Consider the following 16,498-nt stretch of genomic DNA (forward strand, 5'->3'; position numbering starts at 1 on the left):
TTGGCACATTTTTCAAAACAGACTTAACATTCTCTAAACTGTGAGTGCACTTGAGAGTGGAACTTTATTACATGCCTGAAAAATGTAGTTACTCACACAAAACATTTCATTCATGCTTCAAAACCTTGTTATGTGCCAAAGCATTTGGTATTTGCTTAAATCAATAAGAAATGCCACTCTGAAGTGAACGAAAAGCTGTTCAGAGATCTAAGCTTATTTTTTTTGAAAAATGAACATTTCAATCGAGAATTGAGCCAAAGCAACTCAGAAACACTGTAAAATAAAGCCATTTAAACTGTTTATAATGATGTTGTTCACAGAAGTGTTGCCATTTTTAAAACCTTAACAAACTGCAAGCTCTTTTTAGCCCACAAATCACCAAACCCACAAAGGATTAATACTTGTGCCATAATAATATCAGAAAAACACAACCTTGACGCATTGATGTTTTTAAATAAGCAACAGTGTGTTTGGATGGTGGATTACATGAGCCTTTTTGTGTACGTGTTTTTGGCCAGCGCATGCTTACATAGGTGAACAGTTGCTCCTGCTGTGCACTGATGGATTGATTAAAGGGATAGTTCACACAAAAAATAATTTCCTGTTAATTTACTCACCCACTCATCCTTTTTTCCATCACTCAAACATTAAAGAAGATTCTGAGCTGACTGCGTGGATCTTGGTGATACTTATTACGGCAGTGAATGCTGACAGGGTTTTTTAGATAAAACATACACACAAACAATTGAGTCCAAATCAATAGCCGTGGCTCCTGATGACAGGGTTGAGGTCTTGTGAAGTGAAATGATCACTCTGTGTAAAAAACAAAGCTGAACATTATTTACAGTATTATCGTAAGCTTTAATCCACAGCCTGGTCAAACAGATGCGGGTGCTGTGAATGTAGTCTGATTGTAGTCTTTGATGAAGAAATGCGCAAGGTAGAGCACTTGGACAGGATGAACTAAAGTTGCACATGCACCAAGAAATGTTTTATTTGTTTTGTTTTTTTTAGGTAAAATATTCCTTTCAGTTCTCTTCAGAGAGTCCGCCATGGTTTCAGACACCACTAGAAATGGCTGCTCCCTCACACAGTGACCTATTCATGGGGATATGGGGTGATTTTGGATACAGCCTTGTATATTTGCGAGCATTTTCCCATTGTCCTGTGTGTCTTTGGTTCCTTGTCTAATGTGATATAGTCTCTGACTTTCCATTAATGATTGTTAGCTGCTTACCCCAACCCATGTCTGAGTCTTGAGGATTATCCCTGGACAGTGTTGTTTGCTTGTTTTTCTACCCTGCCTTTTATGACCATGCTTTTTATTAATAAACTCTTTGGATCCTCACTTCTGTTGTCATACTCAATACATTATAAATATATCTCCAATAATATAATACGATTTCCCTCTGGAGGAGTCATAAAGTGTTGACATTTGTTTAAATGTGTTATATTGGAGTTTTTTTTAAACAAACACCATTGATTTGCACTTGTATTTATTTATAATTCATTGTAACAGAAGAAAAATAAAAGCAACAATCAACTCAACCATTGGGAATATTATAATCATTGTAAGATCAAAGCAAGCAGATTAAAAGACTTTAACTAAAAGCATAAAACCAAGAGTGATGTCAAAGTATCACAATAGCAGATCATTGCTCAAAATTAATTTTAGCTTTGAATGTGGCACATGGTGAGTTACAGCATTTCAGTCCATAGCAAAAGCGATAGTGTGAACAGGATGCCGGACAGAACTGAAGCAACAGCAGAAGACATTTGATTTGTAGGAACAGTTGTCTGCGTTTGGCTGGTGGTGTTAATGGAGCCTAGAGATTCCACTGAAATGAGAGGAAAATAAGTATAAATCAGTCACTGACATCAATAACAGCAAATCAAATCTCTTTCAAAAGCAGACTAAGAAAACCCTCACCGATTATGATACTGGAAGGAATCACTGGAAGGAACACGTTTGAGTCGATGATGGCTGTAGTCAGAGTGTTTTCAATGCTTGTTGAGTTTGGAAGCACATTCTGGTTTTGAAAAATGATTTGTGTGTCCACACCTACTGAGCCAGGCCTGCAGTGGAAAAAAGGTCCAAAAATGCAATGCAGTTATATATTTACAGTGTTCGGCATAAATGAGCACACCCCCTTTTAAATATGATTTTTTTTTTTGTCCATGTCTCTGTGAATATAGGCAATATTATTTGGTGCACTTTTATTAAACAGTTCTATCTGTCAAAATAAGAGTCTGGTCACCGAATATCTTTAGAAATAGAAAGATAATACATTAAATTCAAACCAGTTATTGCAAAAAAGAATTACAAACTACAATATTTCAATAAATGCTTATTTTTTAAAATGTTTTTCCTTGATTGTTTGACCATTCGCCACTCAGAAATGTGGTTTGGGGTTTTATGACCTCTTAAATGTCAGTTTAAGATACATAGGGATTTTGGATGATGACATGGACCAATCACTGAGTAAATTTCCCTATTTAAGAATATTTTCATAATAATAATAATTATAAAAGGGGGTTTACATTTAACACACAACTGACAATAAGGAATTTAAGAGAGTAGTATAATTTAAGCTTAACAATTAAAAGGAAACATTGTCACGTCTTCCACTATGTCTTATTTCACTTTTTTTTATTCGAGAGCTGTTAGTGGGGTAGTAACCAACCTCAAGTCGCTTACAAATGATGATACCTGCTCTGTCTAAATTAGGGGTGCTCAACCCTGTTCCTGGAGATCTACCTTCCTGCAGAGTTTAGCTCCAACCCTGATCAAACACAACTAAACCAACTAAGTAGGATCTGAAGGAGCACTTGGTAATTAAACACACGGATGTTTGATCAAGGTTGCAGCTGAAGCCTGCAGGAATGTAGATCTCCAGGCACAGGGTTGTGGACTTCTGGTCTAAATGATACCATTTAATTAACTGCTTGCCATCATACTTTATAAAAAACATTTTTCCTGTTATTTATGTAAAGCAACAAGGACAACAGGTACAAGGCTGCACTTTTGTATTCTAGCTTTCAGCGCATCATTGGCGAGAGCTTTCAGTGGTAGCCAATTTGTGGTTACACACCTGAGGAGAGAAACAAAACAAAGTGTCGTTTCACAAGGGAAGTGCCAAACGGTGCAAAACTTTTGCTAAGTGTCACCATTTCAGTGCATCACTATTCAGTCAACAAGGTCACTGAAAAATGTGTCCCGCATAGTTCTCTACTCCACAGCGCCATCATAGCCCTGTACTGGCAACTCCTGACCATTTGAGAGGCTTCTCAAGCTGTCTTAAATAACTGGGAGAGTAAGAGTGATTCTTAGTAAATATCAATTTTCAGCTCCTAAGACGAAAATGGAGCTTTGAGGACCTTGATAAATACAAGCCAAAGTGACACCCAGCTTTTTTTTTTTTGTTAACTTCCAAACTCTCCCGTTTTGATCTTCAATTTTCCTTCACCAGATGTTTATCTGAAATTAAAGACTTACTGTAGACATGGACAATAATGCAATCTGTCAAGAGTTGTTATGGGTGTCATTGTCGATGGATAACACACTTCCTTTGGAAGGTCATGTCAATAATACTTGACATACTGCATATTTCCATCTGCGTAATATTAATTGTCATCGTCCTTCACTCACAACTAATAATACTGCAGTTCTTATTCATGTACTGATTACTTCATGCATTGATCATTGTAGTGCCCACCACACTGGTCTTCCTTTTAAACCTCTACCTTAAACTCCAGTTGGTTCAGAATTCAGGAGCTCACGTTATGTCTAGAACCTCATTAATTGAGCACATTACACTAGGTCTACGTCTATTCTTCTTCTCACATTTAAGTCACTTCCTAACCTTTCTCCACCATATCTTACCGACCTTCACATCTATGCTCTTCTCTGCATTCTTAGATCTTCTTACACAATTTCTCTTGTGTCACCGCATATACGTTTCTTCTGATTGATATATAACATTAACAGCCTTTTAAATCATGTCTTAAGACTCTTCATTAGATAAAAATGTATCGTTAACATTTTTAATAAAATGTATCTTATATTATCGAATAACATCCTATTGGGAGTGCTGTTATATACTAATGCAAAATTCCTGACTGATGCTTTAGCTTAGGTGACCGGAAGTTGTCAGAGAATGTACTCATAAATGCACCTAAGCGACCTTAATACAAAATTTAGATGTCAGAGGTGATGTGAGAACCAGTCCTTACAATAATTGAGCAGAGTGTGGGTTTCCTAACTCTCTAACCTTCATTATTAAAATCTAAATATTAATATTAATACAATTTTCTGAACAATTATTATAAAAAGAAATAAAGGAAACATGTAGCATACCAAAATCTTATCACATAACATCTGAGGAAGCGGGTTCCATAAATGTTCTGGTAGAGTCGATTCAGCTACAGAAACAAAAAAACACAAACTTAAGCTAAGAATTTGCTTATTTTAAAGATAGTGTGGTCTACATAATAAAGAAACATTTGCTTGTTAGATCACCTCAATAGTGATGTTTCTGGACAGACTCTGGTACTCCAGGGAAGCAGGGTTATTGTAAGCATCAATATATTGTGTTTGTAAACGGATCTGCAGAACAACAAATACCTCCCCTGGCATTGCTGAACCAGTAGATGCTTTAGTTGATGAATAAGTGGTTGCTGGTGATGAAGATGTGGTTGAGGTTGTGACAACATTAGAATGTGCTGAGGTTGCAAATATTATAGATGTGGTAATCTGATTGGCAGCTGTACTGGATACAGGGTTATTAAGTGCAGATGTAGTTGATTTATCAGAAGCAACTGTTGTGGTTAATAGACTATGAAGAACTACATTGTTTGATTGGTCTACTGGAACAATTGTGCTTGGCTGATTTGCAGGAACCACAGCAGTTGTGGAATCAGCAAGAACTGATGTCTTTGAATCCAAATGTTCTTTAGTGGTGACTGGTCCATTATCAGCAGTTGTACTTAACAGATCATTTGGAACTGCATTGCTTAGATGGCCTGGAGAAAGGGTTGTGCTTGACAGATCAGTAGGAACTACAGTGGTTGTGGAATCATAGGGAACAGATGTCTTTGATGAACCCAAAAGATCTTTAGTGGTCAGAGAACCATTAGGTGCAGGTGTGCTTGGCTGATCCTTAGAAACTGTTGTGGTTAATAGACTGGATACAACTACATTTCTTGATTGGTCTAGAAAAACTGTTGTGCTTGACTTATCTGTTGGAGGAGCTGCAGTTGTGGAATCAGCAGGAATAGATGTCTTTGAAAAACCTAAAGTTTCTTTAGTGGTTACTGTTTTATTATTAGCAGTTGTACTTAACATATCATTAGGGATTGCATTGCTTGAATGACCTGAAGAAACAACTGTGCTTGATAGATTAGTTGGAGCTGCAGTGGTTATGGAATTATCAGGAACAGATGTCTTTGAAGCCAAAAGATCTTTTGAGGTTGTAAGACTATTAGGTGCAGTTGTGCTCACCTGATCAGAAGCAACTGCAGTTAATAGACTAGAAAGAACTGCACTGCTTGATTGGTCTAGAGGAACAATTGTGCTTGGTTGATCTGCAGCAACTGAAGCAGTTGTGGAATCAATAAGAACAGATGTCTTTGAATACAAAGCTTCTTTAGTCGTTACCTGTCCATTATCAGCAGTTGCGATAGACAAATCATTAGGAACTGCATTGCTTGAATGGTCTGGAGAAAGAGCTGTGGTTGACAGATCAATAGGAGCCGCAGCAGTTGTAAAATCATCAGGAACAGATGGCTTTGATGAACCCAAAATATCCTTAGTGGTGATGGGATAATTAGGTCCAGTTGTGCTTGACTGAGCATTAGGAACTGTTGCATTTAGTGGATTAAGAACTATATTGCTTGATTGGTCCATAGGGACAGTTATGCTTGACTGATATGCAGGAACTGCAGCAGTTGTAGAATCAATAGGAACAGATGTGTTTGATGAATTCGAAAGTTCTTTATTGGTGACTGGTCCATTATCAGCAGTTGTGCTAGACAGATCATTAGGAACTGCAGTGGCTGTGGAATTGTTGGGAACTGATGTCTTTAATGAACCCAAAAGATCTATAGTGGTGATAGGACCATTAAATGCAGTTGTGCTTGACTGATCAGAAGCAGCTGTTGTGGTTAATAGGCTAGGGAGAACTGCATTACTTGATTGATCTAGAGGAACAGTTGTGCTTGACTTAAATTCAGGAACTGTGTCAGTTGTTGAATCAATAGGAGCAGATGTATATGATGAATCCAAAGTTTCTTTAGTGGTAACTGGTCCATTATTAGCAGTTGTGCTTGTCAGAGCATTAGGAACCCCACTGATGAAATAACCTGGAGAAAGAGTTTTAACTGACAGATCAGTAGGAACTGCAGCAGTTGTGGAAACAACAGGAAAATATGTCTTTAAATCCAAAGTTTTTTTAGTGGTGATTGGTCCATTATCAGCAGTTGTGCTTGGCAAATCATTAGGAACTCCACTTACAGAATGACCTGGAGAAAGAGTTGTGCTTGACTGACCAGCAGGAACTGGAGCAGTTGTGGAATTATCAGGAACTGATGTCTCGGAACTCAAATGATCTTTAGTAGTGATGGGACCATTAGGTGCATTTGTACTTGACTGATCAGAAGCAGCTGTTGTGATTATTACACTAGAAAGAACAGTTGTGGAATCAACAGGAACATATGTTTTTGAATCCAAAGGTTCTTTAGTGGTGAGTGGTCCATTATCAGCAGTTGTGCTTGACAAAACATTGCTTGATTGGTCTAGAGGATCTTTTGTGCTTGACTCATATTCAGGAACTGCAGCAGTTATGAAATCAATAGGAACAGTTGTATATGATGAATCCAAATTTTCTTTAGTAGTGACTGGTCCATTATTAGCAGTTGTGCTTGATAGATCACTGGGAACACCACTGATTGAATGCCCCGGTGAAAGTGTTGTGCTTGACAAATCAGTAGGAAATGGAGCAGTTGTGTAGTCATCAGGAACATTTGTCTTTGAACTCAATAGAGGTTTAGAGGTGATTGAACCATTAGGTGCAGTTATGCTCAACTGATCAGAAGCAGCTGTTGTGGTTAATAGACTAGAAAGAACTGCACTGCTTGATTGGTCTAGAGGAACAATTGTGCTTGGTTGATCTGCAGCAACTGAAGCAGTTGTGGAATCAATAAGAACAGATGTCTTTGAATACAAAGGTTCTTTAGTCGTTACCTGTCCATTATCAGCAGTTGCGATGGACAAATCATTAGGAACTGCATTGCTTGAATGGTCTGGAGAAAGAGCTGTGCTTGACAGATCAATAGGACCCGCAGGAGCTGTAAAATCATCAGGAACAGATGGCTTTGATGAACCCAAAATATCCTTAGTGGTGATGGAACCATTATGTCCAGTTGTACTTGACTGAACGTTAGGAACTGTTGCAGTTAATGGATTAAGAACTACATTGCTTGATTGGTCTATAGGAACAGTTATTATTGACTGATATGCAGGAACTGCAGCAGTTGCGGAATCAATAGGAACAGATGTGTTTGATGAATCCAAAGGTTCTTTATTGGTGACTGGTCCATTATCAGCAGTTGTGCTAGACAAATCATTAGGAACTGCAGTGGCTGTGGAATTGTTAGGAGCAGATGTCTTTGATGAAACCAAAAGATCTATAGTGGTGATAGGACCATTAGGTGCAGTTGTGCTTGACTGATCAGAAGCAGCTGTTGTGGTTAATAGGCTAGGGAGAACTACATTGCTTGATTGATCTAGAGGAACAGTTGTGCTTGACCCATATTCGGGAACTGTGTCAGTTGTTGAATCAATAGGAACAGATGTATATGATGAATCCAAAGTTTCTTTAGTGATAACTGGTCCAATATTAGCAGTTGTGCTTGTTAGACCATTAGGAACCCCACTGATGAAATAACCCGGAGAAAGAGTTGTAACTGACAGATCAGTAGGAACTGCAGCAGTTGTGGAAACAACAGGTACATATGTCTTTGAATCCAAAGGTTCTTGACTGGTGATTGGTCCATTATCAGCAGTAGGAACTCCACTGACTGAATGGCCTGGAGAAAGAGTTGTGCTTGACTGACCTGCATGAACTGGAGCAGTTGTGGAATTAGCAGGGACTGATGTCTCAGAACTCAAGAGATCTTTAGTGGTGATGGGACCATTAGGTGCATTTGTACTTGACTGATCAGAAGCAGCTGTTGTGATTATTACACTAGAAAGAACTATGTTGCTTGATTGATCTAGAGAAACAGTTGCGCTTGACTGACCTGTCGGAATTGCAGCAGTTGTGGAATCAACAGGAACATATGTTTTTGAAATCAAAGGTTCTTTAGTGGTGAGTGGTCCATTATTAGCAGGTGTGCTTGAGAAAACATTGCTTGATTGGTCTAAAGGATCTTTTGTGCTTGACTCATATTCAGGAACTGCAGCAGTTGTGAAATAAATAGGAACAGTTGTATACGATGAATCCAGATTTTCTTTAGTAGTGACTGGTCCATTATTAGCAGTTGTGCTTGATATATCATTTGGAACTCCACTGATTGAATGCCCTGGTGAAAGAGTTGTGCTTGACAGATCAGTAGAATATGGAGCAGTTGTGTAATCATCAGGAACATTTGTCTTTGAACTCAATAGAGGTTTAGTGGTGATTGGACCATTAGGTGCAGTTATGCTCAACTGATCAGAAGCAGCTGTTGTGGTTAATAGACTAGAAAGAACTGCATTGCTTGATTGGTCTAGAGGAACAATTGTGCTTGATTGATCTGCAGCAACTGAAGCAGTTGTGGAATCAATAAGAACAGATGTATATGATGAATCCAAAGTTTCTTTAGAGGTAACTGGTCCATTATTAGCAGTTGTGCTTGACTGATCAGAAGCAGCTGTTGTGGTTAATAGGCTAGGGAGAACTACATTGCTTGATTGATCTAGAGGAACAGTTGTGCTTGACCCATATTCGGGAACTGTGTCAGTTGTTGAATCAATAGGAACAGATGTATATGATGAATCCAAAGTTTCTTTAGTGATAACTGGTCCAATATTAGCAGTTGTGCTTGTTAGACTATTAGCAACCCCACTGATGAAATAACCCGGAGAAAGAGTTGTAACTGACAGATCAGTAGGAACTGCAGCAGTTGTGGAAACAACAGGTACATATGTCTTTGAATCCAAAGGTTCTTGACTGGAGATTGGTCCATTGTCAGCAGTAGGAACTCCACTGACTGAATGACCTGGAGAAAGAGTTGTGCTTGACTGATCTGCATGAACTGGAGCAGTTGTGGAATTAGCAGGGACTGATGTCTCAGAACTCATGAGATCTTTAGTGGTGATGGGACCATTAGGTGCATTTGTACTTGACTGATCAGAAGCAGCTGTTGTGATTATTACACTAGGAATAACTATGTTGCTTGATTGATCTAGAGAAACAGTTGCGCTTGACTGACCCGTCGGAACTGCAGCAGTTGTGGAATCAACAGGAACATATGTTTTTGAATTCAAAGGTTCTTTAGTGGTGAGTGGTACATTATTAGCAGGTGTGCTTGAGAAAACATTGCTTGATTGGTCTAGAGGATCTTTTGTGCTTGACTCATATTCAGGAACTGCAGCAGTTGTGAAATAAATAGGAACAGTTGTATACGATGAATCCAGATTTTCTTTAGTAGTGACTGGTCCATTATTAGCAGTTGTGCTTGATATATCATTTGGAACTCCACTGATTGAATACCCTGGTGAAAGAGTTGTGCTTGACAGATCAGTAGAATATGGAGCAGTTGTGTAATCATCAGGAACATTTGTCTTTGAACTCAATAGAGGTTTAGTGGTGATTGGACCATTAGGTGCAGTTATGCTCAACTGATCAGAAGCAGCTGTTGTGGTTAATAGACTAGAAAGAACTGCATTGCTTGATTGGTCTAGAGGAACAATTGTGCTTGATTGATCTGCAGCAACTGAAGCAGTTGTGGAATCAATAAGAACAGATGTCTTTGAATACAAAGGTTCTTGACTCATGATGGGTCCATTATTAGCAGTTGTGCTTGGCAGATCATTAGGAACTCCACTGACTGAATGGCCTGTGGAAAGAGTTGTGCTTGACTGACCTGCAGGAACTGGAGCAGTTGTGGAATTAGCAGGGACTGATATCTCAGAACTCAAAAGATCTTTAGTAGTGATGGGACCATTAGGTGAATTTGTACTTGACTGATCAGAAGCAGCTGTTGTGATTATTACACTAGCACGAAGAGTTGCGCTTAACTGACCTGTCGGAAATGCAGCAGTTGTGGAATCAACAGGAACATATGTTTTTAAATCCAAAGGTTCTTTATTGGTGAGTGGTCCATTATTAGCAGTTGTGCTTGACAAAACATTGAGTGATTGGTCTAGAGAATCTTTTGTGCTTGACTCATATTCAGGAACTGTAGCAGTTGTGAAATCAATAGGAACAGTTGTATATGATGAATCCAAATTTTCTTTATTAGTGACTGGTCTATTATTAGCAGTTGTGCTTGATAGATCACTTGGAACTCCACTGATTGAATGCCCTGGTGAAAGAGTTGTGCTTAACAAATCAGTAGGAAATGGAGCAGTTGTGGAATCATCAGGAACATTTGTCTTTGAACTCAATAGAGGTTTAGTGGTGATTGGACCATTAGGTGCAGTTATGCTCAACTGATCAGAAGCAGCTGTTGTGGTTAATAGACTAGAAAGAACTGCATTGCTTGATTGGTCTAGAGGAACAATTGTACTTGGTTGATCTGCAGCAACTGAAGCAGTTGTGGAATCAATAAGAACAGATGTCTTTGAATACAAAGCTTCTTTAGTCGTTACCTGTCCATTATCAGCAGTTGCAAGGGAAAAATCATTAGCAACTGCATTGCTTGAATGGTCTGGAGAAAGAGCTGTGCTTGACAGATCAATCGGACCCGCAGCAGTTGTAAAATCACCAGGAACAGATGGCTTTGATGAACCCAAAATATCCTTTGTGGTGATGGAACCATTATGTTCAATTGTACTTGACTGAACATTAGGAACTGTTGGAGTTAATGGATTAAGAACTACATTGCTTGATTGGTCCATAGGGACAGTTATGCTTGACTGATATGCAGGAACTGCAGCAGTTGCGGAATCAATAGGAACAGATGTGTTTGATGAATCCAAAGGTTCTTTACTGGTGACTGGTCCATTATCAGCAGTTGTGCTAGACAGACTATTAGGAACTGCAGTGGCTGTGGAATTGTTAGGAACCGATGTCTTTGATGAACTCAAAAGATCTATAGTGGTGATAGGACCATTAGGTGCAGTTGTGCTTGACTGATCAGAAGCAGCTGTTGTGGTTAATAGGCTAGGGAGAACTACATTGCTTGATTGATCTAGAGAAACAGTTGCACTTGACCCATATTCAGGAACTGTGTCAGTTGTTGAATCAATAGGAACAGATGTATATGATGAATCCAAAGTTTCTTTAGAGGTAACTGGTCCATTATTAGCAGTTGTGCTTGTCAAAGCATTAGGAACCCCACTGATGAAATAACCTGGAGAAAGAGTTGTAACTGACAGATCAGTAGGAACTGCAGCAGTTGTGGAATCAACAGGAACATATGGCTTTGAATCCAAAGTTTTCTGACTCGTGATGGGTCCATTATTAGCAGTTGTGCTTGGCAGATCATTAGGAACTCCACTGACTGAATGGCCTGTGGAAAGAGTTGTGCTTGACTGACCTGCAGGAACTGGAGCGGTTGTGGAATTAGCAGGGACTGATATCTCAGAACTCAAAAGATCTTTAGTGGTGATGGGACCATTAGGTGAATTTGTACTTGACTGATCAGAAGCAGCTGTTGTGGTTATTACACCAGGAATAACTATGTTGCTTGATTGATCTAGAGGAACAGTTGCGATTGACAGACCTTTCAGAACTGCAGCAGTTGTGGAATCAAAAGGAACATATGCTTTTGAATCCAAAGGTTCTTTAGTGGTGAGTGGTCCATTATTAGCAGTTGTGCTTGACAAAACATTGCTTGATTGGTCTAGAGGATCTTTTGTGCTTGACTCATATTCAGGAACTGTAGCAGTTATGAAATCAATAGGAACAGTTGTATATGATGAATCCAAATTTTCTTTAGTAGTGACTGGTCTACTATTAGCAGTTGTGCTTGATAGATCACTGGGAAATCCACTGATTGAATGCCCTGGTGAAAGAGTTGTGCTTGACAAATCAGTAGGAAATGGAGCAGTTGTGTAGTCATCAGGAACATTTGTCTTTGAACTCAATAGAGGTTTAGTGGTGATTGGACCATTAGGTGCAGTTATGCTCAACTGATCAGAAGCAGCGGTTGTGGTTAATAGACTAGAAAGAACTGCATTGCTTGATTGGTCTAGAGGAACAATTGTGCTTGATTGATCTGCAGCAACTGAAGCAGTTGTGGAATCAATAAGAACAGATGTTTTTGAATACAAAGCTTCTTTAGTCGTTACCTGTCCATTATCAGCAGTTGCGATGGACAAATCATTAGGAACTGCATTGCTTGAATGGTCTGGAGAAAGAGCTGTGCTTGACAGATCAATAGGACCCGCAGGAGTTGTAAAATCATCAGGAACAGATGGCTTTGATGAACCCAAAATATCCTTAGTGGTGATGGGACCATTATGTGCAGTTGTACTTGACTGAACGTTAGGAACTGTTGCAGTTAATGGATTAAGAACTACATTGCTTGATTGGTCTATAGGAACAGTTATGCTTGACTGATATGCAGGATCTGCAGCAGTTGCGGAATCAATAGGAACAGATGTGTTTGATGAATCCAAAGGTTCTTTATTGGTGACTGGTCCATTATCAGCAGTTGTGCTAGACAAATCATTAGGAACTGCAGTGGCTGTGGAATTGTTAGGAACAGATGTCTTTGATGAACTCAAAAGATCTATAGTGGTGATAGGACCATTAGGTGCAGTTGTGCTTGACTGATCAGAAGCAGCTGTTGTGGTTAATAGGCTAGTGAGAACTACATTGCTTGATTGATCTAGAGGAACAGTTGTGCTTGACCCATATTCAGGAACTGTGTCAGTTGTTGAATCAATAGGAACAGATGTATATGATGAATCCAAAGTTTCTTTAGTGATAACTGGTCCAATATTAGCAGTTGTGCTTGTCAGACCATTAGGAACCCCACTGATGAAATAACCCGGAGAAAGAGTTGTAACTGACAGATCAGTAGGAACTGCAGCAGTTGTGGAATCAACAGGAACATATGTCTTTGAATCCAAAGGTTCTTGACTGGTGATTGGTCCATTATCAGCAGTAGGAAGTCCACTGACTGAATGGCCTGGAGAAAGAGTTGTGCTTGACTGACCTGCATGAACTGGAGCAGTTGTGGAATTAGCAGGGACTGATGTCTCAGAACTCAAGAGATCTTTAGTGGTGATGGGACCATTAGGTGCATTTGTACTTGACTGATCAGAAGCAGCTGTTGTGATTATTACACTAGAAAGAACTATGTTGCTTGATTGATCTAGAGAAACAGTTGCGCTTGACTGACCTGTCGGAACTGCAGCAGTTGTGGAATCAACAGGAACATATGTTTTTGAATTCAAAGGTTCTTTAGTGGTGAGTGGTCCATTATTAGCAGGTGTGCTTGAGAAAACATTGCTTGATTGGTCTAGACGATCATTTGTGCTTGACTCATGTTCAGGAACTGCAGCAGTTGTGAAATCAATAGGAACAGTTGTATACGATGAATCCAGATTTTCTTTAGTAGTGACTGGTCCATTATTAGCAGTTGTGCTTGATATATCATTTGGAACTCCACTGATTGAATGCCCTGGTGAAAGAGTTGTGCTTGACAGATCAGTAGAATATGGAGCAGTTGTGGAATCATCAGGAACATATATCTTTGAACTCAATAGAGGTTTAGTGGTGATTGGACCATTAGGTGCAGTTATGCTCAACTGATCAGAAGCAGCTGTTGTGGTTAATAGACTAGAAAGAACTGCATTGCTTGATTGGTCTACAGGAACAATTGTGCTTGATTGACCTGTAAGAACTGCAGTAGGTGTGGATTCAAAAGGAATAAATGTCTTTGAACCCAAAGGGTCTTTAGTGGTGACTGGTCCGATATCAGCAGTTGTGCTTGACAGATAATTAGGAACTGCATTTTTTGAATGGCCTGAAGAAAGAGTTGTGCTTGACAGATCAATAGGAACTGCAGCAGCTGTGGAATATTTAGGAACAGATGTCTTTGATGAACCCAAAAGATCTATAGTGGTGATAGGACCATTAAGTGCAGTTGTGCTTGACTGATCAGAAGCAGCTGTTGTGGTTAATAGGCTAGGGAGAACTACATTGCTTGATTGATCTAGAGGAACAGTTGTGCTTGACTCAAATTCAGGAACTGTGTCAGTTGTTGAATCAATAGGAACAGATGTATATGATAAATCAAAAGTTCCTTTAGTGATAACTGGTTCATTATTAGCAGTTGTAATTGACAGATCAGTAGGAACTGCAGCAGTTGTGGAATCAACAGGAACAGATGTCTTTGAATCCAAAAGTTCTTTAATGGTGACTGGTCCAATATCAGCAGTTGTACTTGACAAACCATTAGGAACTGCAGCGGTTGCGAAATTGGCAGGAACGTATGTCTTTGATGAATACAAAAGACCTTTATTGGTACTTGACAGATCAGTCGGAACTGCATTAATTGTGGAATCATTAGGAACATATATCGTTAATGAATCCAATTTTTCTTTAGCAGTGACTAATCCATTATTAGCAGTTGTGCTTGACAGATCATTTGGAACTGCACTGTTTGAATAGCCTGGAGTAAGACTTGTACTTAACAGATCATTGGGAACTGCAACAGTTTTGGAATCATCAGGAACAGATGTCTTTGAATCCAAAAGATCCCTAGTGCTGAAGGGACTATGAGGTGCAGTTGTACTTGACTGATTAGGAACTGCTGTGGTTAATGGACCAAGAAGACTTACATTGTTTGATTGGTCAAAAGGAACCGTTGTGCTTGGCTGATCTTTAGGAACTGCAGCAGTTGTAAAATCAACTGGAACAGATGGTTTTGATGAACCCAAAATATTGTTGGTGGTAATGGGAGCATTAGGTGATAAAGGTGAACTCAAAACATTTCCCGATGCAATAGTCGTGCTTAGCTGATGAGGAGACCTGTCAGGGGCACCAACAGAATTCAACGAACCTGTAGAAACAGTTGTGCTTGACAGACTAGGAATAACTGTAGGGTCTGGGTAAACATTTGAAACCAGTTGACTCGAAGTGATTGTGTTTCCTGAAAAAACAGTAGGAAATGTTTTGCTTTTTAGGTCAGTTGTAGTTGTGGCTGATGATGTTTGCTTGAGTGTAACATTTTGTGATGACTGTGTTTGTTTGGTGGTCAAAGTTGATTGTTCTTGGTTCTCTGAAAGAAAGTGAAAACAAGCGGAAATCAGCCACAAAAAACATTATGGGAGAAATATTATCACAATTTACAATGATCAGACCTGAGTTGTTAAGCACTACAGATGTTGGTGTTAGTGGAGTAGATTGAGAGGTGCTCACAGGGTCCAAAATCTGTACCTGTAAAAGAGAAAATAAAAACGGCTATAGAAACAATGTGAAACAACAAACACAAAAAGTACTGGTTGGCACAACAGGTCCATTACACTTACAAATCCTTCATTAATAAGGTCTTCGTAATTTACATAGACAGAGAATTTGCCAAAGTTTTCCTCAAGCCAAATCCTAAGGTTGCTGATGACAGACCCACAAGTTAAACCTGCAAAAGTGATAAACGTGCAACAAAAGGCTCAGTAGGACAAATAAATGCTTACATATAAAAAACAGCAATAACTTTTACACAAAAAACAAGCACTGCCTCTGCTGGACCTACTTGATGCCTGACTCTGTTTTAGGTAGCCCAACAGGACTGCGGTGAGCTCCTGCTGTCTCAGCGATGTCATCTGCTCAAAGTCGCTGCTCAGAGCCCCGACGCTAGATGGGATAAAAGCATGCCAGAAGAAATCTAAGCATGACGCAGTTAACTGAAAACATTGCAGAGCTGGCTCGCATATGGGAAACGCTACGTACATGATGTGGTATTCGTTGCAGTCGGTGTATGATGTTACTGTCTGGAGCATCTCTGCAGTCAAGCTGGGAAGGAGAGGATGCAGTTTCAGCGTGAACCAGGAAATCCAGTCGTAGCTTGTGAACTCGGCGAAATGCAGGCGAATGATTTGGAAGGTTCCATTCATCATGATGTCCCTCACCACAGGACTGATGTTCAAAACCTAGAGGTGATGAAAAGCAAAGAGATAAGCAAATGTTTCTATCGCCAAGTACGCAACAGAAACTCCTTGGCTATGTTTGGCTAGGGTCAGAGTCGGGTTCTAAAAGCAATGTCAAACAAGCAGAAAGGCAACGTTCCCATTGCAGAGTACATCAGAAATTCTCCCGGGCTATCTTGTTTTAATATTTTCCAC

General features: G+C 39.4%; 1 protein-coding gene across 1 annotated transcript; it reads right to left on the reverse strand.

The window, feature by feature from the left end:
• Positions 1-1,479: 1,479 nt before the first annotated feature.
• LOC130214968 (mucin-17) lies at positions 1,480-16,273 on the reverse strand. Its single transcript, XM_056446847.1, has 8 exons — positions 16,107-16,273; positions 15,910-16,010; positions 15,689-15,795; positions 15,521-15,596; positions 4,520-15,438; positions 4,358-4,422; positions 1,931-2,076; positions 1,480-1,838 (listed from the first exon to the last, which is right to left on the reverse strand). Exons 1-8 carry the CDS (start codon positions 16,271-16,273, stop codon positions 1,699-1,701), a joined length of 11,721 nt encoding a protein of 3,906 aa, XP_056302822.1. The 3' UTR covers positions 1,480-1,698.
• Positions 16,274-16,498: the final 225 nt, after the last annotated feature.

This window comes from Danio aesculapii, chromosome 21, assembly GCF_903798145.1.
Source record: "Danio aesculapii chromosome 21, fDanAes4.1, whole genome shotgun sequence".
In the NCBI taxonomy this organism is placed as follows: domain Eukaryota; kingdom Metazoa; phylum Chordata; class Actinopteri; order Cypriniformes; family Danionidae; genus Danio; species Danio aesculapii.